At 39.7% G+C, this 24,080-nt stretch overlaps 2 protein-coding genes across 7 annotated transcripts in view; one reads left to right on the forward strand and one right to left on the reverse strand.

Moving 5' to 3' along the window:
* golga1 (golgin A1) overlaps nt 1–12,708 on the forward strand; it is an 83,371-nt gene extending 70,663 nt beyond the window's left edge. For 3 of the 6 annotated variants that reach the window (XM_059993913.1, XM_059993911.1, XM_059993914.1), the window contains 4 exons: nt 3,721–3,780; nt 5,841–6,020; nt 8,119–8,205; nt 11,113–12,707. In XM_059993913.1, the coding sequence (XP_059849896.1) occupies nt 3,721–3,780; nt 5,841–6,020; nt 8,119–8,205; nt 11,113–11,196 (411 nt within the window). In that variant the 3' untranslated portion in view covers nt 11,197–12,707. Of the gene's footprint in view, nt 1–3,720; nt 3,781–5,840; nt 6,021–8,118; nt 8,206–11,112 lie in introns of all 6 variants that reach the window. The other 3 variants (XM_059993912.1, XM_059993915.1, XM_059993916.1) reach the window with 3 other exon arrangements.
* Nucleotides 12,709–17,465: 4,757 nt separating this feature from the next.
* Nucleotides 17,466–23,982, reverse strand: arpc5lb (actin related protein 2/3 complex, subunit 5-like, b). Its single transcript, XM_059993917.1, has 4 exons — nt 23,640–23,982; nt 21,663–21,734; nt 18,693–18,869; nt 17,466–17,836 (listed from the first exon to the last, which is right to left on the reverse strand). Exons 1-4 carry the CDS (start codon nt 23,778–23,780, stop codon nt 17,774–17,776), a joined length of 453 nt encoding a protein of 150 aa, XP_059849900.1. The 5' UTR covers nt 23,781–23,982; the 3' UTR covers nt 17,466–17,773.
* Between the last annotated feature and the right edge of the window lie 98 nt (nt 23,983–24,080).

Genomic DNA, 24,080 nt, shown 5'->3' on the forward strand with positions numbered 1-24,080 from the left:
TGAATCACTATCTGGTATGGAAGGGCCCACTGCACAGGATCAGATAAAGCTTCAGAAAGTCGTAAACTCAGCCAGCTTCATCATAGATATTAGCCTTCTGAGCATTGAGGACACCTTCAAAAGGTGATGCCTCAAAAAGGTGGCATCCACCACCTGGGACATGCCCTCTTCTCATTGCTACCATCATGGAGGAGTTAACAGGAGCCTGAAGACACACCTCAATGTTTCAAAAACAGCTTCTTCCCCTCTGCAGTCAGATTTCTGAATGGACAATTAATCCATGAATACTACCTCAATATATATTTTCTCTTTTTTTGCATATAGTAATTTTTTAAATTATATATTCCTTTTGTAATTTGTGGCTTTTTTATTTCAATATATTGCAATACACTGATACCACAAAACAACATATTTCACAACACACGTTTACAAGAAAATGTTTGTGAGCTTTTTGCAATTACCTGGTTTTCTGTATTAATTACTCATAAAATGTGGTCCGATCTTCATCTAAGTCAGAATAATCAGCCTAAGCTAATAACAGACAAATTGTACTTTTCAAGTTTTTATTGAACACATTGTTTAATCGTTCACAGTTCAAGCTGGGAAAGTATGTGAACTTTTGTATTTAATAACTGGTAGAATCTCCTTTAGCAGCAATAACCTCCACCAAATGTTTCCTGTAGCTGCTGATCAGACTTGCCAATGGCAAGGAAGAATTTTAAGCCATTCCTCCATACAAAATTGTTTCAGTTCATCAATATTTCTGGGATACTTTGCATAAACAGCCCTCTTCAGTTCATGTCACAGCATCTCAACTGGGTTAACATCTGGAATCTGACTTGGCCATTCCAAAGCATTAATTTTCTTCTTTTTAAACCATTCTGTTGCTGATTTACTCTTGTGTTTTGGATCATTGTCTTGTTACATCATCCAAGTTCTATTAAACTTTAGGTGACAAACTGCTACCCTGACATTCTCCTGTAATATGTCCTGATACAATTTTGAATTCATTGTTCCCTCAATGATTGCAAGCTGTCCAGACCCTGAGGTAGCAAAGCAGCCCCAAACCATGAAGCTCCTTCCATCATACTTCAAAGCTGGAATGAGGTTTTGGTGTTGGTGTGCAGTACCCTTGTACATCCAAACATAGCAGTGTATATTTTTGCCAGATAGTTCAACTTTTGTCTTATCTGTCCACAGAACATTGTCCCAAAGATTTTGTGGAACATCTAGGTGGTCTTTTGCAAACTGAGATTTTTTTTGGAGAGCAATGGTTTCCTCTGTGGTGTCCTTTCATGAACACCATTCTTGTTTGGTATTTTTCTTATTGGAACACATGAACAGAGACTTTAGCAAGTTCTAGAGATTTCTGCAGGTCTTTTGCTGTTAACTTTTGGATCTTTTTCACCTCCTTCAGCATTGTATGTTGTGCTTTTGGTGTGATCTTTGCAGTATGTCCACTCTTAGGGAGAGTAGCAAAGGTACTGAATATTCTCCATTTGTAGACAATTTCTCTTACTATGGATTGATGAACACTCAGGTGTTTAGAAGTGCTTTTGTAGACTTCTCCGGGTTCATACATCTCTACAATTCTTCTAAGGTCCTCTGGAAGCTGTCTTGATTGAGGCATGGTGCACATAAAGAGGTTTTTCTTAAGAAGAGCAGACTCTTGTCAATAACTTGACTTTGTGTGTCTTTTTTATAGGACAGGGCATCCCTACGCCCCCACACTTCCAGTTTCATCTCATTGATTGGAACATGTGACTCTAAATAGTTTTTGTAGAAGGCTTTATTCCAGAGGTCCACATGCTTTTTGAACCTAGACTATGATTGTCTAAATGGTGTACTCAGTCTTAACAAGAAGAAGTACAATTGTGTATTATTAATTAGTTTAGGCAGATTGTGTTTGTTTATTATAGTGACTTAGATGAAGATTAGACTACATTTTATGAGTATTTATTGCAAAGTGTTCAGAAACTTTTTCTTGCAACTGTATGCTGGTGATATTAAACCTGATTCTGATCCTACTTGAGTACTCTAGATGAAGGCCCATCAATGGCCTACAGTACTGAAGCATAATCTCCTTATCTTTATGTTAGATTCCATTTGTAATTAATTAAGCTGGTGCGGCAGATTATTAGGAGAACTCTTCAAATATAAATTATTAATTAAAAGAACAATCTTTTCATTGATTGTGAGCCTGCTTGTGCTGTTCTGTTGACTGTTGTGTGCGTGCTATGTTGGTGCCAGAATGTGTGGCAACACTTGCGGGCTGCCCCCGGCACAACCTTAGGTGTGTTGGATGTTAACGCAAGTGATCCACTTCACTGTCTGTTTTGATGTAGTCGTGATAAATAAATCTGAATCTGAAATTGTTTTTTACATATTAAAGTAAAATATGTTTTAAGAATCTCTTCTCCTTGTCGCTAATGAAATGAGTGGGCTTTTAAGCCTACAAATGCCAACAGAGCAGACTGATGGATGTGATCACTTCTGTCATGTACTAAGTCCTGGAATTACATTTGGGTCTGTGTATATCTGGGACTTGCTGGGAATGACGGAACCCCAGCACCATTTGATTCATTATATCCTCACTTCCTTCCATCCGATCCGTCTTCAAAGTGCATTGCTTAAGGAAGACTAATAACATTGTAAAGGATGCCTGCCACCCTGGCATTTCCTTTCCTATCTTCTGCAAGCTTTAAAGCCTGGACAGTTAGACTGAAGGACTGCTTCTTCCCACTACTATAAGACTTCAGACCCAACCACCTCTTTCACACCCCTTCTCAGGGATGCTGCCACCTTCTTGGACTGTTAATTTTATCTCACATAGTTTATGGTTTATTCCATTATTGTAATGGTTTCTTTTTGCACTATTTCAGATTTCACTACAATTGTTGAACCATTCTGCTGCTACGCAGTCACTGTTGTATTTATTACTACTGTGTACACTATTTACTTTGCTAACTTCATGTGAACAAGGAATTTCATTACAACTGGTGTGAATAGACAATAGACTAATGTGAATCTGGACAATGATGCTGAACCTCCTTTGCTTTGTTAAGGTGTGATGGTCCCATTTATTCTCTCATAATCATTCAAAAGCCCCAGAGGAGGTTCATGAGAATGATCATGGAAAAGCAAGGGTTAAGTAGAGCATTTAAACTTATGGAGTTTAGAAGAATGGGGGGGGGGGGGGGATCTCATTGAAGCTTAACAAATATTGAAAGGCCCTAGATAGAGTGGATGTGGAGAGAATGTATCCAATAATGGAAAAGACTAGGACCAAAGGTCACAGCCTCAGAATAGAAGCATATCCCTTTATATCAGAGATGGGGGCAGTTCCTTTAGCCAGAGGGTGGTGAATCTTTGGAATTCATTGCCACAGCCAGCTGTGGAGCTGTCAATGGGTATATTTAAAGCAGAGGTTGATAGGTTCTTGATTAGTAAGGGCATCAAAGGTTACAGGGAGAAGGCAGGAGAATTGGGTTGAGAGGGATAATAAATCAGCCATGATAGAATGCTGGAGCAGACTCTATGGGTCCAGAATCCTATTCTGCTTCTATGTCTATGGTCTCATAGTCCATTTATGATTGATCCAAGAAAATGAGAACATTTGAGTATCCATAACCTGGATAAAATTTAAATCAGGATTGTTTTATTAAATAAAGCATAACATCGCTGTGGATTTTATATTTTACTTCTTTTCCTCTCTCAAAGACAATTAAACAGCTGCTCCAGAGACTAGCAGAACTGAAAAAGACTCTGCAGAAGGAACTGGTAAGGCTCCTGTATGAAACATATTAATTAGATTTTAGTTCATTTTTGGGGATCATTTCAAAAAGTGGGTCAGAAAAATGACATCAATATTTGCACATGCGTAAAGTACGGCAGATGCCACTAGCCAGCAGGTCTCTCGACACCCATGGCATAACGTGTAACCTAATACTAAAATAATGTCACCTAGTGAATTGTTCCCAGGATAGTTGTCTAATACTTTGCATGACCCAGATTCCATGGAAGTAATAGCACAATTTGAGGGAACTTATCTAGGTGATTGATAACCCATTCAAATTCCTGTGTTTTTACTCCTCGTAAACCCTTGCACATGTGGTGCACATTGAAACTAGTGAGGCTCTTCCACTTTGAGCTGGAACTAACCTGCTTTGTTTTCATGTGTATTTAAGCAATCGAATAATGTGTTTGGATTGGCAAAGTGAATTTTGTGGTTTTCTACCCACAGGGAGGCTGGGTAGCTAAGCGGTTAGTTTAATGTTATTACAAGTGCCAGCTGTAAGGTTAGGGTTCAGTCCTGCTGTAGTCTGTAAAGCGTTTGTACACTCTCCCCATGACCACGTGGGTTTCCTCTGGGTGCTCCATTTTCCTCCTGCATTCCAAAGATGGACAAGTTAGAACATGCTTTGTTGGCGCCAGAAGCATGATCAGACGTGGGAGCTGCCTCGAGCACATCTCGAACTGTGTATTAGTCAAACAGTGCATTACACTGGATTTTTGATATACATGTGAACAATATGGCTTATGTTTAAAACTAGATGTGGAGAGGATGTTTCCTATAATGACCAGAGGGCACAGTGTCAGAATAGAGGTAGGTCCATTTATAACTGAGGTGAAGAGGAATTTTTCCAGCAAGAGGGGGGTGAATCTGTGTAATTCATTGCCACAAACATGTGGAGGCCAAGTCATTGGGTCTGTTTAAAGCGATTGAGTGCAGCTATGTTTGATTAGTCAAAGGCTACATGGAGAAGGCAGGGGAATGGGGTTGAGAGGGATAATAAATCAGCCATGATGGCATGGTGGAGCAGACTTGAATGGTCTAATTCTGCTCCAATGTCTTCTGGTTTAATATTCAGACAAAGGAATTAGTTTAATTTGGCATCATACTTGACACAGACTCATGAGCTGAAGGCAACATTCATGTGTTGCACTGTTCTGTGACCCACATCCCAGAGACATCCAGGTTATTGAATGCTGTAAATTGCCCCAAGTAAGCAGGCAATTAGTAGAATCTAAGAGGATTTGATGGTAATCTGGGATTATTGCAGATGAAATTTATATCAGTGAGAGTTCAGTGGGTTGAATGGGTCTCTTCATTCTGTATGAATGAGGCATCTTATCATATTTATCTTCAACATGCAAAAAAAAATAGAAATGCAAGAGTGGACAGTAACTCCAGCATATTTCACCCTGGAGATTATCTTCATAAGTTTAAAAAAGAATTGTATTCACTCAGGGACTGCTTTGACATTTATGTAGAGAATGTTTTCTGTGTAATTAAGGTGCAGATTTAGACTATTCAGCTGTAACGTTGTGTAGCCTTGAGAATCACTGGTCTTTGACTGTTCTTCAGTACAGATATGTTCTCTGGGGTATGTTCCTTGAGATAGTACAGTTCACATCAGACAGACAAAGTTTCTATTTGTATAATAGCTTTCCTGTTAGAAATTCCAGAACAGAAATCACAGTCAGGTTTAATATCACTGACATATGTTATGAGATTTATCTTTGCAGCAGGAGTACATAAAATATACTATAAAATAAGAAATATATCTAAAAATTAACTAAGTGGTGCAGAAAGAGCAAAAATAGTGAGGTAGTGTTCATGGGTTGGTTCAATATCATTCAGAAATCTGATGGTGTACAGGAAGAAGCTGTTCCGGAAATGTTGAGTGTGTGTCTTCAGGCTCCTGTACCTCTTCTCTGATGGTAGTAATGAGAAGAGGACATGACCTGGTTGGTGGGGTATGCTTCTGCCAAACAAATTTTGATTTGGTTTTGCTTGTAGCATTTGATTAATGCATTCTAAATCTTTTCAATTAAAGAAAATGAAACCAGAAATGGAGTCCACTGAAGTCCGAGAGAGATCCTGCTTCGAGCCACCAGCCACTGTTAGTAATTCCTCCACAGTTGTAAACAATTCTGACCTGAATGACTCCAGGGAGATAAATTTTGATTATCTTAAACATGTCCTCCTCAAGTTCATGTCTGTACGAGAATCAGAGGTAAGTTAATAATAACTCATTAGTTTAAAGTTGATCAGTGGAAATGTATCACTAGTCTGTTGAGAGAAATTAAAGTATAGATTGGTGATTGTAATTTAATTAATCAGAGAGGAAGCCCAGCCATGGTTTGGTATTTAAACTCATATAGTGTATGTGAGATTTGGACTTGAGATTCTGTAGTATTAATACAGGAACTGGGAGTAAAGCTTTCAGAAATGCTTATCCAGTTCTGGCATGCTGACGCTTTTGTTTTCAATAAATCCCATCACACTAACCCTTCCCTATGGGTGTGCAGCTGTCAGGTTTAGGAAACACTTTCCTGGGACACCACATACTGTAGAGGTTAGCACGATGCTATTACAGCTCCTGGAGTTACGGAGTTCAGAGTTCGTTTCCAGCATGGTTTTAGTTGACTGCTCCAGTTTCCTCCCACAGTCCAAAGACGTACCGGGTAGGTTAATTGGTCATGGTAAATTGTCCCGTGATTTAAGTTTTGTTGCTGGGTGGCACAGCTCAAAGAGCCAGAAGGGCCTACATCACACTGTATCAGTAAATAAAGTAAATAAATAAGCATAATCTCCCAAAATTCATTAGGCGATTTGTAGAGGTGTTTAAGATTATGAGAGGCAAAGCCAGCGCATTTTTCCCCGGAGTGTCTACGGCCAATACCAGAGGACATCTACTTAAGGTGAGTGGGGGAAAGTTTAAGAGAGATGACAAAGGTAGGTGTCCACACAGAGAACATTAAGTGCCTGCATTTCACTGCTGGGTGTGTGTGGCTGATACAATAGAGGCCTTTAAGAGGCTCTTAGCTCGGCAGATGGGATGTGGATTATGTAAGAGGAAGGGTTGAATAGATCGTGGAATTGATTTATATTGGTTGCCACAGCATTGTGGGTCAAAGGCCTGTACTATGCCGCATATTATATTCTATGTTCAAAAGTTAATTTATTATCAAAGTATATAACTCTTGAAATTCTCCAGTTCTCTGGATAGCTGTGAAACCAAGAAAGGAAAAGAAAAGAAGGCAGCAGATCATCTACCCCCAAATCCCTCCTCCCACACAAGGAACAAGCAAAACAGATAAGGCACATCGACCCCCAAATCTCTGCTCCTGTACAAAGAAGCTAATAAAACGGATCAGGCACGTCGACCCCCAAATCCTTCCTCCGGCACAAAACAAACTGAGATCAGGCAAAAAAACACAGAATAAAAATCTGTAACACTGAAGAATAGAGTCCATAGTTCTGTTAGTTCTTATTAGACTACCTGCCTATCATTACTTGTGACAAATAATACTAATCTCTCGAAACATCTAGGGGGTTCTATCAAAGGCTGAACATAAGAGTGTTGTAATTTGTTGGCTAGATTCAATAACGTGACATGGATCAGGAATTCCTTTGCCAAGTGGCAAGTGATTTGTTGAAAGATCAATAGTGGAGACAAAATGTTTCTGGAACTACACTGACTGCTGTGGTCATTGTAGCCCAATGTAGTACTTTAATGAATTCCTACTTAAAGGTCTGGGGAAGATTTATTTATTCAAGCATTAAAAAGTGAATCTTGAATAAACTTTTAAAACCTTATATTTAGAATTTTTTTTTTGTGCAAAATTAAGCCATTTGGCCCATCAAGTCTGCTCTGCTATTTCATCATGACTGATCCAATTTTTCTCTTAGCCCCAATCTCCTGCCTCCTCCCTGTACCCCTTCATGCCCTAACCAATCAAGAATCTATCAATCTCTGCCTTAAATATACATAAAGACTCGGCCTCCACAGCAGTCTGTGGCAAAGAACTCCACAGAATTGTGACTGCTGCAATTATTTTAGTGTTTTCCTTGCTGATCCATCAGTACTTTCCTGCTGGTGGAAAATAGAAAGGCCTGTTATGTGATATATCTCTAAATTAAAAATATAGGAAGGGTCAGGAATATGTAGGAAGTGGACACAGTTAAGGCAGAAGGGATTAGTTGAGCATTTAGTTAGTTAATTAGTTAGGCACAACATTGTGGGCTGAAGGGCCTGTTCTATGTTCTGTATTAGTTTTCGGTGTGATAACTGAAAAAAGTATTAAATTATAGTATGTGTTTTGTTGCAGGCCTATCAACTGGTGAAAGCTGTATCAGTGCTACTAAACTTCACACGTGAAGAGGAGAACATGTTAAAGGAATCTTTAGAATACAAGGTATAGCATTGTTGCTTTTGTTGGTTCTCCAAGTTAATTGGTACTGTTAACCATTCTTTTCCCTTGGATACAGTTGCTCCTCCACAAATCTTGTTTCGTTACCCTTCTCAAAAAAGAATGGGTATTGACCCACCTGCATTGGGAAACTACACCCAGTTCCAGGCTTCTTATCCTCTGCAGTTGTTGAATTTGTTGTAGCCTTTCAAATGTGAACCATTTCTTGGAATTCTTTTTCAATTAAGATCGTAATAAAATAAGGAACAGGAGTAGGCCACTCAGCCCCTCAAGCCTGCACTGCTGTTCAAGATGATCATTTATGATGAGCCCCAAAATCTGTATCCCCTTCTAATCCCTATAGTCCACAATTCCAAGATCTAGTGTTTTAGACACACCAAATAATCCAGCCTCAAAAAGCCTCCGGGGGAGCAGAATTCCAGAGACTTACCCTATGTCTTGTATCCTCGTAGACCATTTGATACCCTGATTAATCAAGAACCTATTAGCCTCCACTTTAAATCTACTCAATGACTTGGCTTCCATAGCCGCCCATGGAAGTAAATTCCACAGATTCACTCCCTCTGGCTAAAGAAGTTCCTCTTCATATGTATTGCTATAGTCTGAGGCTCTGCTCTCTTGTACTAGATTTACCCACTATAGGAAACATCCTCTCCACGTCCACTCCATCCAGGCCTTTCAATATTTGATAGATTTCAATGAGATTTCACCCCTCCCCATTCTTCTGAACTCCAGCAAGTATAGGCCCAGAGCCAACAAATGCTTCTCATACATTAACCCTTTCATTCTTGGAATCATTCTTCTGAACTCTCTCTGGATCGTCTCCAATGCCAGCTCATCTTTTCTCAGATAAGGAGCCCAAAACTGCTCACAATACTCCAAGTGTGGTCTGACCAATGCCTTATAAAGCCTCAGCATTACATCTTTGCTCTTATATTCTAATCCTCTCAAAATGAATGCTACCATTGCATTTGTCCTCCTATTTGTCTTACTACTGACTCTACCTGCATTGTAACCTTTACAGGATCCTGCTCTAGAACTCCCAAGTCCCTTTGCACTATTCTTCTATTCTCTACAGCCCTCAAGTCCCAGATGTTTCAAAAATATGTCTACTTTTTTTTAAATACCCCCAATGATCCAGCCTCAACAACCCTCTGGGGAAGAGAATTTCAGAGATATACCACCCTCCATCTGAAATACCTGCTCACCTCAATTTTAAATGACCTCCCTCCCACCCCAATACTATAACCATCTCCCTCCTACAAATCCCGATTTTCAATTTAACTACTGAACTAATATGTTTTTATTAAAGTCAGTAAAGACAGCCTATGTGATCATCTGTTCTTCTTGTTATTCTTGACCTGTCAGCTGTTTTTAACAATGTTGACTACATAATTCTGTCCATTACCTCACTAGGTGTTATACTAACAACTCACACAAAATGCTGGTGGAACGCAGCAGGTCAGGCAGCATCTATAGGAAAAAGTCCAGTCGATGTTCTGGGACAAAGGGTCTCAGCCCGAAACGTCAACTGGACTTTTTCCTATAGATGCTGCCTGGCCTGCTGCGTTCCACCAGCATTTTGTGTGAGTTTGAATTTCCAGCATCTGCCGATTTCCTCGTGTTAGTGAGGTATACTCACTGGATTCTTATTCAATCAATTGTGGCTAGAGGTTCACCAGCAATGGCTTTTCTTCCACTCATTCTTAGTCTTCTCCTGTTCCTTATCTACACGCTGACCCTAGCATCATCTAATAACATAGTATCATTTCCACCTGTGCAGTTCAGGAAAAGCACTCCCCACCATTGAACACATTTACAAGGACTGCACCACAAGAAAGCAGCATCTGTCATCGAGGACCCCTATGATCCAGGCCATGCTCTGTTCTCACTGTTGCCATCGGGAAAGAGGTACAGGAGCCTTAGGTCCCACACCTGCAGGTTCAGGAACAGGCTCTTACAACCAACAGGCTCCTGAACCCACCTGGATAACTTTACTCACAACAACTCTGAACTGATTCCACAACCTACAGACTCATTTTCAAAGACTCTACAACTCATATTCTCACTATTATTTATTTACATTTTTTATTATTTGCAGAGTTTATCTTCCTTTGCACATTGGTTGTTTGTTGGTCTTTGTTATGTATGGCTTTATATAATTTCTATTGTAGAGGAGATTTACAAGGGTGTTGCCTGGATTGGGGAGCATGCCTTATGAAAACAGGTTGAGTGAACTTGGCCTTTCCTCCTTGGAGCGATGGAGGATGAGAAGTGACCTGATAGAGGAGTATAAGATGATGAGAGGCATTGATCATGTGGATAGTCAGAGACTTTTTCCCAGGGCTGAAATGGTTTTCACAAGAGGACATAGGTTTAAGGTGCTGGGGAGTAGGTACAGAGGAGATGTCAGGGGTAAGTTTTTTATGCAGAGAGTGGTGAGTGTGTGGAATGGGCTGCCGGCAACGGTGGAGATAGGGTCTTTTAAGAGACTTTTGAATAGGTAGATGGAGCTTATAAAAATAGAGGGCTATGGGTAAACCTAGTAATTTCTGAGGTAGGGTTATGTTCAGCACAACTTTGAGGGCTGAAGGGCCTGTATTGTGCTGTAGGTTTTCTATGTCTCTATTTCTTTATTTTCCTGTAAGTGCCTGCAGGAAAATTAATTTCGAGATAGCATATGGTGACACATACGTACTTTGATAATAAGTTTACTTTTAACTTTGATAATAAGTTTACTTTCAACTTTGAAATCAGCTTCTGTGTTATTTTACATTTGAGTGAGAGAGACAGCTTAAAAGATGCATGCATCAGATGGCCATTGGCATGGAATAATTCATCCAACAAATGTCCTTGATTTGCTTCCTAAACATTATTCTGTATACTTTGCAGATGTCTTGGTTTGGATCTAAGCCTGTCCCTAAAGGTATTGTCCGTCCATCAATATCAGGCCAACCTCCCTCTCATTGGCAGTGAACCAAGTGCAATGTCTGGAACGTGCACTCTGACAAGAACCATTGAAGTAACTCACTGTACGAACACTACAGCTATTGATAAGATATCCTTATTAATATTATCTGTCACTGTTATGACAGTGTTTTAATACAGGACTACCATTTTACATTTAATAGTACCTGATACTTTATATTACTGCACCTGTTAAATGCAGATGAAGACGTTCTCCTATGGGGAATGATATTCACAGAGAAGAAATGTATTGACAGATTGAAATTCTGTAATATCAAGAGGGACTTTTTGTTTTGGACCTGTAGCTTTATTACAGACCTGAACAGATTTGAATGAAATATTGCTTGAAGTGACATACTGTCTTACATCTTTGTACATGTGATGCTCCTTCATAAGAAAACATTAACAAATGCTTATAAATGTCAGCTTCTTAAGTTATAATTTTAATTATTAGCATTAGAATATAAAGTTGGGAATAAATCTAAACAAAATGGCAGAATCTCCATCCCCTGGTTACAGGACAGCGGTGCTGTTCATAACCGTTTCCAATTCGATATCACAGTCAAATGTTTATCTCCTTTCCAAAATACTCAATGTGCGCATCTGCAGTTGGATTATTTGAATTGATAAAAGCAGGGAAATGAATGAAAGATGATGGTAGAAGAGATCAAGTTTGATATTGTAATCAGTTTTCTCTAACTGGTCCAAAAACATCATTGTAGCCCTTACAAGGGCATGAAATACCTCTTAGATATTCTCCACTAGTTGTACATGTCCATGTTGATTCATTGCATCACCTAGAGCAGGGGTTCCCAACCTTTTTATACCTAACTAAGGTTAGGAACTGCTGACCCAGAGCCTTTCCATGTGTTGTTGCTGTTTCAGGGTTATCATGTGTTTTTTTAATTGCAGTATGTGAAAATGGTGCTGGAATCAGAAGCTGGGGCTTTAATGCTTGGTTTAAGTAGGGCAAGCAAAGGTACAGTTAAATTCACATATACTTGGGCTAATGCAAATTAGAAAAGAATGTGGCATTTCAGGATAGCTCCAAATGGGGACGCTATTGTGTATAGAAACTGGAACAAAGTTGTAACACACCAGATGTATAAATTATTTACAGCTTTCTCAAGGCAGAAATCATCACTGTTGTAATAATGATGTTTCACCCTGTCATTCATTGAAAGCAAGAGCAACATGTGTAAATAATATAATGTCATATGAAAACTAATGCACTTTTATTTGTATAAAAATATGCTGTGGCATGTAATATTTGTACATGCGTTGATTGGCCTTGACAACTAATTTTTCTCCCTCAATGTTGTAAACCTGGACTGGATACAGCAAGTGCTGCTCCGTCTAACCAGTGTTTGCTTGGGAATGATTTGTAGGTGCAATACTTTCCAATTAAAACTCCTTTAGACTTAAAGTATTTGTGTCTGGATTCTTTGAAACTTCTGTTGCAGTTACTGTAATGGTTGTACTGTATATGGTGGTTTGGGGTGGGGAGGATTGACATTACTATTTAAATTTCACCCTTCCGAGATAATAAAAAATTCGGCCCTAGCAACAAAATGTAAGATTCAGATGTGCATTTATGTTCTTAATGTATGTGAGATTGGCTGCTATCACTGTCAGGTGACGTGGTAAACTTTGCAGTGTCTTTTAAAGGTTTGACATGTCAAGCTGTCTGGTAAATGATATACTTTACTTTCTTATGCTACTGTAAAAAGGCACGTTCAGCTGTGTAATGGGGATAAAATTATTATCTGAGATAACTAAGTGTACAAATGGCAAACTTCCAAAAGCTTCTTTTCAAACTTATTGAAAAATGCACATAAATCAATAGTTCAAACTAACTTGAACTTTTTTCCAGTAGTAGTTGAATATTATCTAAAAGGGGTAGCACATGAAGCAACTGTGGTGGAGCTAATGCCTCATGGCTCCGGTGCTTTCTGTGAAGAGTCTGCATGTTCTCCCTACAACTGCGTGGGTTTCCTCCAGCTGCTCAAATTTCCTCCAACATCCCAAAGATGTGAGGATGGTTAATTCTCCATTCTAAATTGCCTCAAGAGTGTATGAGGGTTTGACTAGAATGTAGAGTGAAGAAAATTAGATTAGTGTAGGAGTAGTGTATAGGAATGCTTGAAGTCCAGAGGTTAACAGGAATGAAAGGGTTAATATATGAGTAGCGTTTGATGGTTCTGGACCTATAGAAGAATGGGGCGGGGATCTCATTGAAACTTGTCAAATATTGAAATACCCAGATACAGTGGATGTGGAGAGGATGTTTCCTATAGTGGAGGAGCCTAGGACCAGAGGGCACAGCCTCAGGATGAGAGATGTGGAGGAATTTCTTTAGCCAAACAGTAGTTAACCTGTGGAATTCATTGCCACGTTCTGCTGTGGAGGCCAAGTCATTGGGCCGATTTGAATTGGTGGTTGATAGTTCCTTGAGTTGTACGGGCATCAAAGGTTATGGGGAGAAGACGGGGGAATGAGGTTGAGAGGAATAATAAGTCAGACATGATGGAATGGCAGAGCAGTATCAATGGGCAAAATGACTTAATTCTGCTCCTATGTCATATGCTCTGGTCAGTGTGTACTGAAGGGTCAACATCAAAGCTGTATGAATAGCACATTCATCTTCAACAGGAATAGTGAAATGCAAAATGTCTGGTTTCTTGTGACAATGGGGGGGGGGTTGTAATTTTTTAATAAAATCTTGCATTTATCTGAATAATAATTTTTCTTCCAAAATTCAGTTTGATCTAGTAATCATGAATAATATGTTAGTTTCTGGCTGTAGTTCAAACCTTATTTAAAAACTTGATTAGACTCTATAAATGGGTTGTTATTTCCAACCCAGGATGTGATTCCATATCATGATGGACCAGTGTAAATACAGAGTTTCAACTTCATCAGTTTTTCACGTAACAGCTGAGACCAAAACCTCACAAAAGGAAATTGTGCTTATTTTCAACTAGGTCACTTACACTGTGGAATTGGAAACCAGGTTAGTTGTCCCCATTAAAAGAAATTAGGTTGAAGATGGGGGATTTGTATCTGTTTTTTCATTATTTATTTATTGATACAGAGGAGAACAGGCCCTTTTGGCCCAATGAGCTGCACCACCCAGCAACCCATCCACTTAGCTTAATCACAAAACAATTTATGTTGACTAATTGAACTACTAACAGGTACATCTTTGGACTGTGGTAGGAAACCCATGTGTTGATAGGGATTAATGTACAAACTCTTTAAATTCGCCGGAATTGAACAATGCAATTTGAGAATCCCGGAAAGCTAAGAAATTAAGAATAATTTTTTAATAAGTTTAAAAAAGAGTAACAGAGAATAGTTTGCCTGGAATCAGCTGAAAATGGGGCAGTAGTAGGCATTGAAACATTTTAGAAATTCAAATAATACTTTGGTGAAAGTTTAAGACATCATGGGAACTGTAATAGTTTTCTCTAGAGATCGTTGGGGGGAGTAATGGTGCTTGGCCTGAAAATTACAGCCCACTTTCACCTTCAAAGCTCATTGAGTTTGGAAACCTCTTGAACTGGTAATTGATTACAGATCAGTTAAAATAAATCAATGGATTTCTGTCAAGCAAGCAAATCAGTAATGTATGAGAGGTGAATGGACTACTGCATAATTTCAATGAATGGTAAATGGCTTTGTGGCCTCCTGTTTGGTATCAAAAGACAGAGATTTACTATAGTTATTCTTCAAATGTCTTTCAGGGGTTTACAGCTGCATATTTTAAGTGACGATTATCAGATGTCTTAGCATTGAAATTAATGTGCTGTTATCCCATTCTTTTCACTTAACCCTTATTTATATAGTGACTTCCACTGCTCCAGTACATCCATATTGGTTATGTGGGGAAATAATGTCTTTATACATTCAGTGGCCACTTTATTAGGTATATTTGCTCATTAATGCAAATATCTAATCAGCCAATCACAGGGCAGAAACTCAATCCATACAAGTATGCAGACATGGTCATTGTTATTCAGACCAATCATCATAAAGGGGAAGAAAAATTATCTAAGTGATTTTCATTGTGCAAAGATTGTTGGTGCCAGACAGGCAGGTTTGAGTATCTCAGAAACTGCTGATCTTCTGGGATTTTAACACACAGTCTCTAGAATTTAGAGAATGGTGCCAAAAAACAAACAAACAAAAAAAAAATCCAGTGTGAGCAGCAATTGTGGGCAAAAAAGCCTTGATAATGAGAGAGCCCAGAGGTGAGTAGCCAGATTGGTTCAAGCTGACAGGAAGGCAGCTAACTCAAATAACCATGTTACAACAGTGGCATGCAGAAGAGTATTTCTGAACACACATGACAATCCTTGAAGTGGATGGGCTACAATGGCCACTTTATAGGAGATACCTATAGTAACTACTGTGTGTATATCAAGTTAAACGCTAATCGCTCTCACAAATATCTAATGCATGGAAGATTTATTGTTTGCATGATTTGCTTTTTCTTTTCACACATTGGACATTTGACAGTCTTTGCTGTGTGGGTTTTTTTTCTATTGTTTCCTTATTTTGTGACTGCCTGCAAGATGAATTTCAAGTTTGTAAATGGTATACATACTTTGACAATAAATTTATTTTGAATTTAGGACTATATGGTGTGAAACAAATTCACATCATACCCATCTGTTGGTGCAGGTTAGTGTTTCATAATAAGCTTTGCTAAGTGAAGCCAAAATGATTTTTTCTTTAAAAAAATTAGTTTAGCCAGAAGACTAAACTAGGATAATTTCCATTCAAGAGTGGTGTAGTCTTTTTTTAAAAAAAAGCACCAATGATGCAATCAGCTGAGATGAATCATGAGTGGACTTTCTAGGAGTCTATTGGCTGACATTTGCTGTTAACGCACCACCACACTCAAGCACAAGTTTTAACCAGGACAACAATTTTCATTTTTAATAGTGCCTTTAATGTAGAAAGACAATCAAAGGTGCTTCATTGGTATAACTGGACAAAGTAAAACACCAAGCCAAAGCAGATTAGGAGTGATCAAAACCATGGGGTGTAAGGAGACAGCAAAGGTTTAAGGAGGGTGTATAGAGTCTTGGTTGCTATTCCTAAGTAAGAAGAGGCCAGTCATTCTCAAACCAGGTTTGATAAGCTATCACCATTAACCTGCATGCAGCACAGGTGCTTGGGAAGCAATGTTTGAAATGGTTTCTCTTAAAACAAAAACAAAGGGACTCTCTGATGTCAGTGTACATGGATTTGAAACCAGTCCAGCTGGTTTGCAGTTTAGTATGACAAGTATAAGTTCAGCAGCGCTCCTCACTGGCAGGGTGAGGCAGATTAAAGTTTACCAAAGAAGGCAGAAAGTTTTCCTCTGCATCTGAAGTTAAATGTACAGCTAATTTCAACTGCATACAGGATAGCTGAAAAGAAGTGAAGGAATACAGAACTTGCAGAAAGGTGTATCATCTCAATGGAATAAACATGTAAAGGCCACTGTCCTCCTTTTTCACGATACACAATTCAACCAATTTATAGTTTTAATACATTTTTGGAACAGCAAAGTCATGCCTACAAATGCAATACACATACAGCTGAAGCAAAATGTTTCCTAAAATTCCCCACTGAATCTGTTGGAAAAACTTCTAGTAAACATTTTTTTCACTCAAATATAGAGAATAGAGGCAATTGTCATAAAAATCACCTCTATAAATGTGACCAAAGCTACTGTACTAACATTTTTATTTCTCATCTCAGCCAACGTTCTGAGCAGTGCACTTCAGTGCCAGTTCAATGCATTATTAGTACAGAATGGCCACCACCAACCTGGTTTAAAAGTCTTATTTTTTGTTTCAAATTTAAATTATTAAATTTAAGCCAACAAAATTATTCATGATACTCCCAAGGGCACATTTACTCCAGTATAGAATTATTTAATACATCCAGTAGGCTTTTTTCACTGCTTCCTTCAAATCAAACAATTTTTTGATGCATTATGATACAAAAGCTATCCACTAAAAAGATCCAATTTTATTTTGCAGCAGGCACTTTACAATGAATCCATTGCTGGCATTTCAGCTAATAATATTGCCATACGTATCAGACTAAGTCTATCTAACTGTACAAACAAAAACTAAAGTGGAAGTGACCCAAAGAAATGGAACATAATACTGCATGTACCGACACTGAAGTCTTAGTCCACCAGTACTCCGTGGCACAAACAATTCTGGATAAAAATCCCTAAAACTCCACAACACAAACACTACAATGTCTTATCACTGTTTTCCCATTGTGTGAATGTGTCTTTATTAGTTACTATTTGGTTTCAAAACATTTTCAAAAGATAAAAGCAAAAATGGTCAAAAAAAACTTAGGATGTGCAAGACCTTGCATGTCATACTTGGCCAAAACATAGTAACAAATTTTCCACCACAACCTATTAAGATAAAAAGAGCATTCCAACAGTTTTTTTTCAAAATAATTTCATTTAATATGAATTAATCTTTAAAGATGGGTTCAGATATTTGTCTTTCGCTGTTCCTTCCTCCTACTTTTCAGCAGCTTTCCATCCATGCGAATGTATTACTTTTCAAACAGTTTTTCTTGCAGTGAGAACTCGTACTATGCAGCCTACTCCACCCACTGCTAAAGCCTATGAAGAGGAAAAAGGAAACGTTCAAGTTTCACGCTAAAAGCAGTATGACTACATATGGCAAGTTCACACATTTAGTTTGATGTGATACCTTTCCACTCAGAAACCAGCATTCAACCAAATTACATACTCAGATCCCCAAAGTGGCTTGCAAAGGGTTCAATTCTCAATTTTTATTTATTGAGATACAGCGCACAAGAGGCCCTTTCAGCCACGCCACCCAGCAATCCCCCGATTTAACCCTAGCCTAATCACAGGACAATTTACAATGACCAATTAACCTTCTAACCAGTACGTCTTTAGACCGTGGGAGGAAACCCCATTCGGCCACGGGAAGAACGCTTGAATTCCTTACAGGTAGTGGCAGGAATTCAATCGGATTGCTGATACTGTAAAGCTAACCACTAGCCACTGTGCACAGTGAGGTTCTATGTTAGGAATGAATGAGTGATCATAGAATGCTTGTTGGTGCTTGTTTTAAGAATGTTGTCCCAAGAGGTTCAAGATCCCAGCCCAAGAATCATTAGATTTATCATTCCTCTTTTTTTTACAAAATTATGAAACAAGTCTTGACTCTCTCTGTACCACATTAAAGTGTGGCTGGATTATGTGCTCCTTTGTGGCACACAGCCAAGATGCACTCTCAGGCATTTAATTTCAGCAAGAACATTTATTCAAATTGTAATGTTAATTTTATCTTGACCTACTTTCCCCATGTACATTTTATCTAGCAAAAGATTATCAACATGGCAGCAGAGTGACAGTGCCCACATCTTTCCCGTCTTTCCTAGATGTAGCATATTTTGGAGAAAATTTTTAAAGAAAAATACAATTAAAGACAAAGGAATTGATTTACCTTTTCATGCCACTGCAATAATATCGCACTGCTGTTTTCTGTGGGTTTTTCAAAGCCTTTATAAATGTATTTCATTAAAAGGTCAACACCATTTCTATCTAATGACTTTACCGCCTGTTCTATTTCACTACTTTTAAAGGACGTAAGGACTTTGAGAACTATTCCCTGTGCCCGTTCCTGTGAATGAAACAAAATTACATATTTTATTAAAATGTGAAATATGTGGTATATCTAGATTAATCTAACAGTTCCAGTTCTAATATTTCACAACAATATCAATGAGTCATATCAATTGTGATAATCATACAAAAATGGAAATTTAAATGAAACTTTGGGACTTTTTTGGAATATACTGTAGCAATTTACTTTTTAAATCAGATTTTCCTTATTCAGTTGACAAACTTGAAATCATATTTTCTCCCAAATCCCCAGGAAGTTATATCATACAATGTCTGATGTCTCATGACATTTATGTCACAATAAAGCACAACAACACAAAACAGGCCCTTCAGTCCATCTAAACCATCCAAAACTTTTTATAAATGATCTGGATGAGGAAGTGGAGGATAGGTTAGTAAATTTGCTGATGACACAAAGGTTGGGGGTGTTGTGGACAGTGTGGAGGACTGTCAGAGGTTACAACGGGATATTGATAGGATGCAAAACAGGGCTGAGAAGTGGCAGATGGAGTTCAACCCAGATAAGCGTGAGGTGGTTCTTTTGGGAGGTCAAATTTGATGGCAGAATATGGTATTAATGGTAAGAAGCTTGGCAGTGTGGAGGATCAGAAGGATCTTGGGGTCCGAGTCCATCGGACACTCAAACCTGCTACACAGGTTGACTCTGTGGTTAAGAAGGCATAGGATGCATTGGCCTTCATCAATCATGGGTTTGAGTTTAAGAGCCAAGAGGTAATGTTACAGCTATATAGGACCCTGGTCACAGACCCCACTTGGAGTACTGTGCTCAGTTCTGGTCGCCTCACTACAGGAAGGATGTGGAAGCCATAGAAAGGGTGCAGAGGAGATTTACAAGGATGTTGCCTGGATTGGGGAGCATGCCTTCTGAGAATAGGTTGAGTGAACTTGGCCTTTTCTCCTTGAAGCAGCAGAGGACGAGAGGTGACCTAATAGAGGTGTACAAGATAATGAGAGGCATTGATCTTGTGGATAGTCAGACGCTTTTTCCCCAGGGCTGAAATGGCTAGCACGACAGGGCATAGATTTAAGGTGCCTGGATGTAGGTAGAGAGATGTCAGGGGTAAGTTTAAAAAAAAACTCAGTGTGATGAGTGCTTGGAATGGGCTGCCGGCAGCAGTGGTGGAGGTGGATACAATAGAGTCTTCTAACAGACTCCTGGATGGGTACATGGAGCTTAGAAAAATAGAGGGCTATGGGTAAGTCTAGGTAGTTCTAAGGAAAGGACATGTTCGGAACAGCTTTGTGGGCCAAAGGGCCTGTATTGTGCTGTAGGTTTTCTATGTAAACTATTAATCTGCCTAGTCCCATCGACTTTCATCCAGACCATAGCCATCCATGCACCTATCCAAATGTTGAAATCGAACTCAAATCCTCCACTTCCACTAGCAGCTCATTCCACACTTTCACCATTGTGAAGAAGTTCTCTGTCATGTTCCCCTTTCACCCTTAACCCATAACCTCAAATTCTAGTCTCACCCAAAAAACAAGTTCATTTTGGATTTTCAAGTTACTCCCAATTTCATAAACTGAATTCCTTAGGATCAGGAGTACAGGACGGCAGAGCTAAAAAGTGTTATGCAATTCTGAGGATAAATATTACAGGGCGGTGTACTAACTAGAGCAAAAAGGCAAGATCAATTAACCTATACATCCTAGTGCCAAAGTTCTCAAACGAATGACAAAACAAGAGATGTTAATAGCATTAATGCAAATACAGTGACAGTAAACTTACCTTTGTAAAATGAACAACTAAGATCATAAATTCCCTCTGGTCCCTTGTTCCCACTATTGGAAACATCCTCTCCATGTCCACTCTACCTAGGCCTTTCTATATTCCAGTTTCAATGAGATTTCCACCCCCCCCCCCCCCCCGTTATTCCAAACTACAAAGAGTACAAGCCCAGAGCCATCAAACACCTTCCCAGAATCATTCTCGCTTACCTCTTCCGGACCCTCGATAATGCCAGCACATCTTTCCTCAAGGGGCCCAAAACTGTTCACAATATTCCAAATGTGGTCTGACCAATGCCTTATAAATGCCCCAGCATTACACCTTTTATATTCTGGTTCTCGGGAATGGATGTTAATATGGTATGTGTCTTCCTTACTACCAACACAATCTGCACGTTAACCTTTAGGAATCCTGCATTAAGACTTACAAGTACCTTTGCACTTCTTTCTGAATTGTTCCCCATTTAGAAAATAGTCTATACCTTTTTTCCTTCTACCAAAGTGCATGGCCATATACTTTCCTACACTGTATTCCATCTGCAACTTCTTTGCCCTATCCAAGTTCTTCTGCAGACTGTCTGCCCCATCAACACTACCTACCCCTCCACCTACCTTTGTATTATTTTCAAACCTGCACCAAAGCCATCAACCAGATTATTAACAATGTGAAAAATAGCAGACCACACACGTTGTGGAATTCCACTAGTCACCAGCAGCCAATCAGAAAAGGCTCCCTTTCTTCCCACTCTTCACCTTCAGCTCGTTTAGCCAATCTTCTATCCACGCTAGTACCTATCTTGTAATACTATGGGCTCTTGTTCAGCAGCCGCAAGTGCAGCACCTTACACAATGCTTCTAAAATTCCAAGCGAACAACTCTCCTTTGTCTATCTTGTTATTACCTCCAAGAATTCCAACAGACTTGTCAAGATAGAGACATTCTTGAAGACACGCCAATGCATTTTTGGCTACATTTATATGCATCGCATAGCTCCCAGCATTTCAACACTTTGGGGGAAACAAAAATCAGCTTTAAGTACCTTGACTGCTTGATTCTTCATGTTAACTGGTGGGTTCCTTAAAGCTGCATGTAATGCACTAAGCATGTCACCTGTTCATTTCTACAGGTCAAGGAAGATCAAGTGATATCTCATGGACAGGATGGGCCAAATGGCCCCTCTGTGCTGTATAACACTGAATCAGCAGCAGAAAGCCAAGCTGTTCTGTAGGTACAAATTTACATGTGAGTAAAGACTGGAATGAGCTACATACATCAGTTATATATTTTACTATGTAACATCTCTGTATTTACATTATGAGTAACACATGCAAAATGCTGGAGGAGCTCAGCAGGTCAGGCAGCATCTATGGAGAGGAATGCTTCAGCTTGAGACACTTCATCCGGACCTGGTCTCGCCCCAATATCAACTGTTTATTCCCTTCCACTGACCTGTTGAGTTCCTCTTGTATTTGTGTTACTCTGGATTTCCAGCATCTGCAGAATCTCGTGTTCAGCATTTAAATTAATGCCCTTTGAATAACAAGCAATGTCAATCATCAAACATGTTGCGTAACATTTTAGTAATTACACAAGCAGCAATTTCCCAATACATAGTAATCCTTGATTTTGTGTTTTCACCAACCACTATCAAGTGATTCAATGCAAAACCATGCTGGTCACAGATTTTCAGGATCTCAAAAATTGACGATTATTCCTATTTTCCACGTAGAAAAGTATCTGTTCAGTTATAAAGCACTGCGCAAAATATCATCAATATTAGACAAGACATAGGAGCAGAATTAGGCCATTCAGCCCAGAGTCTGCTCCACCATTCCACATCTGATTTATCATCCCTCTCAACCCCATTCTCCTGCCTTCTCTCTAACTTTTGACACCCTGGCTAATCAAGAACCTATCAACTTCTGTTTAAATATACTCAATGACTTACCCTGCACAGCAATGAATTCCGCAGATTTCATTGAGAAATAAGGTAAGGTATCTTACCTTAACAATGGTAAGAAAAGTGCAAGCTGTGACAAGTAACACGAAAGACTTTCCTTCTTAACTTAGGTCACCTAATCGGTTGTTTCAAGAAGATAAAGATTCCTCACGGGTCCTTCCCTGAGCTAAATAACACGTAAAGCTAGTAAAACCTCATCTTAAGACACCAGTTTCCGACTGCATTACGCCTCACCGATCCCTTTACATCAACTGTATAAATCCGGCAATTTCACCACAAACTTTAATAGGGAGGTCCACAACAAGAAGGTTCGTAACCATTCCAACTTTAGCAGGATCTAATCGCCCAGCTGTGCATGTAGAACAAAGAGCACGATTTTAAAACGTTTTATATCTTAACGCTAAAGGTGAAACATTTGAATAAATGTCAAGCAGCACAGGTTGTTGTTCTGAATCACCAGAAATCTGAAACTTTCTGTCTGATCCAGTTGAGAATTCTTTGTTTTTTGTTTTACAATAACTTTTAAAACAAAAGAAATGCTGCACGTCAGACAGCATTTGTTCAAGATATTTCTGCTTTCTAAATCCTTCCAGCTCTGAGTGAGACTCATGAACCTCCTTCACGAATGTTGCTGGGCATCTCCGATTATACTCGAGTTTTATTTTGTCTATCCAGTGATTACTTTTCGACACAAGAAGTCGGGAGAGTCGAGGCTTCCTGGTGTTAGGCAACACGCCTGCCTGCCAGCCAAAAAAAATGAGACATCCTGAGGTATGTGAGGGCGTGGGGACACCCTGGGTTAATTCACCCTGTTCCCGGGAGGCGCTGTCACCACCTCGGGTCTCTGCATTTCATTCACAGGATGCGGGTGTCGCCGACTCGGCAGCTGATAATTGCCCGACAGAGATATGTTGCCCCGAGACCCAAGTCCGGTGGGACTGGAGGGCAAACCCCACGGGCAGGATCAGCTCCCCCAACATCTCACCTACTGAACTGAACTGGGAGGTGGGGACCGCGGGGGCCGGCCGTGAACTCGGAGCCACCCTGTAAAGGATATTGCCTGATGAAGCCATCCACCTCCCCGGAGTCGGGGCCCTGCTGCTCGGCCGCCTCCTCCTGCTCGTCCACGAACTTGTTCTCGTCGTACTCGTCGATGTCGACTTTGCGGAACCGGTTGGACAGCGTGTTCCTCGCCATCTCCTTCCCGCCAGTCCCCGTGACGGCTCAAGGCCCGAGCGCGAACCGGGACGACTCCTTTCCTTGCCTTCCCCAGTCCTGCCTCCACCAGCCGCCGTCCTGCCTCCTACTCGACCGGCGGCCGCATTCAAATCAGCGGCGGCTGCCGACTGCCCCGTTCCAGCGCCGGGCCTCTCCAACTTCGCCCTGGAACCGGAAACTGCCTCAGGACCCTATTCGAAGGGGAGAATGTAAAATGACCTGATTTAAAAAAAGGAACATTACCATGACTTTTATTCCCCTTAATTATTTTAAAATGTA

This window comes from Hypanus sabinus, chromosome 18 (genome assembly GCF_030144855.1).
Source record: "Hypanus sabinus isolate sHypSab1 chromosome 18, sHypSab1.hap1, whole genome shotgun sequence".
Lineage (NCBI taxonomy): Eukaryota > Metazoa > Chordata > Chondrichthyes > Myliobatiformes > Dasyatidae > Hypanus > Hypanus sabinus.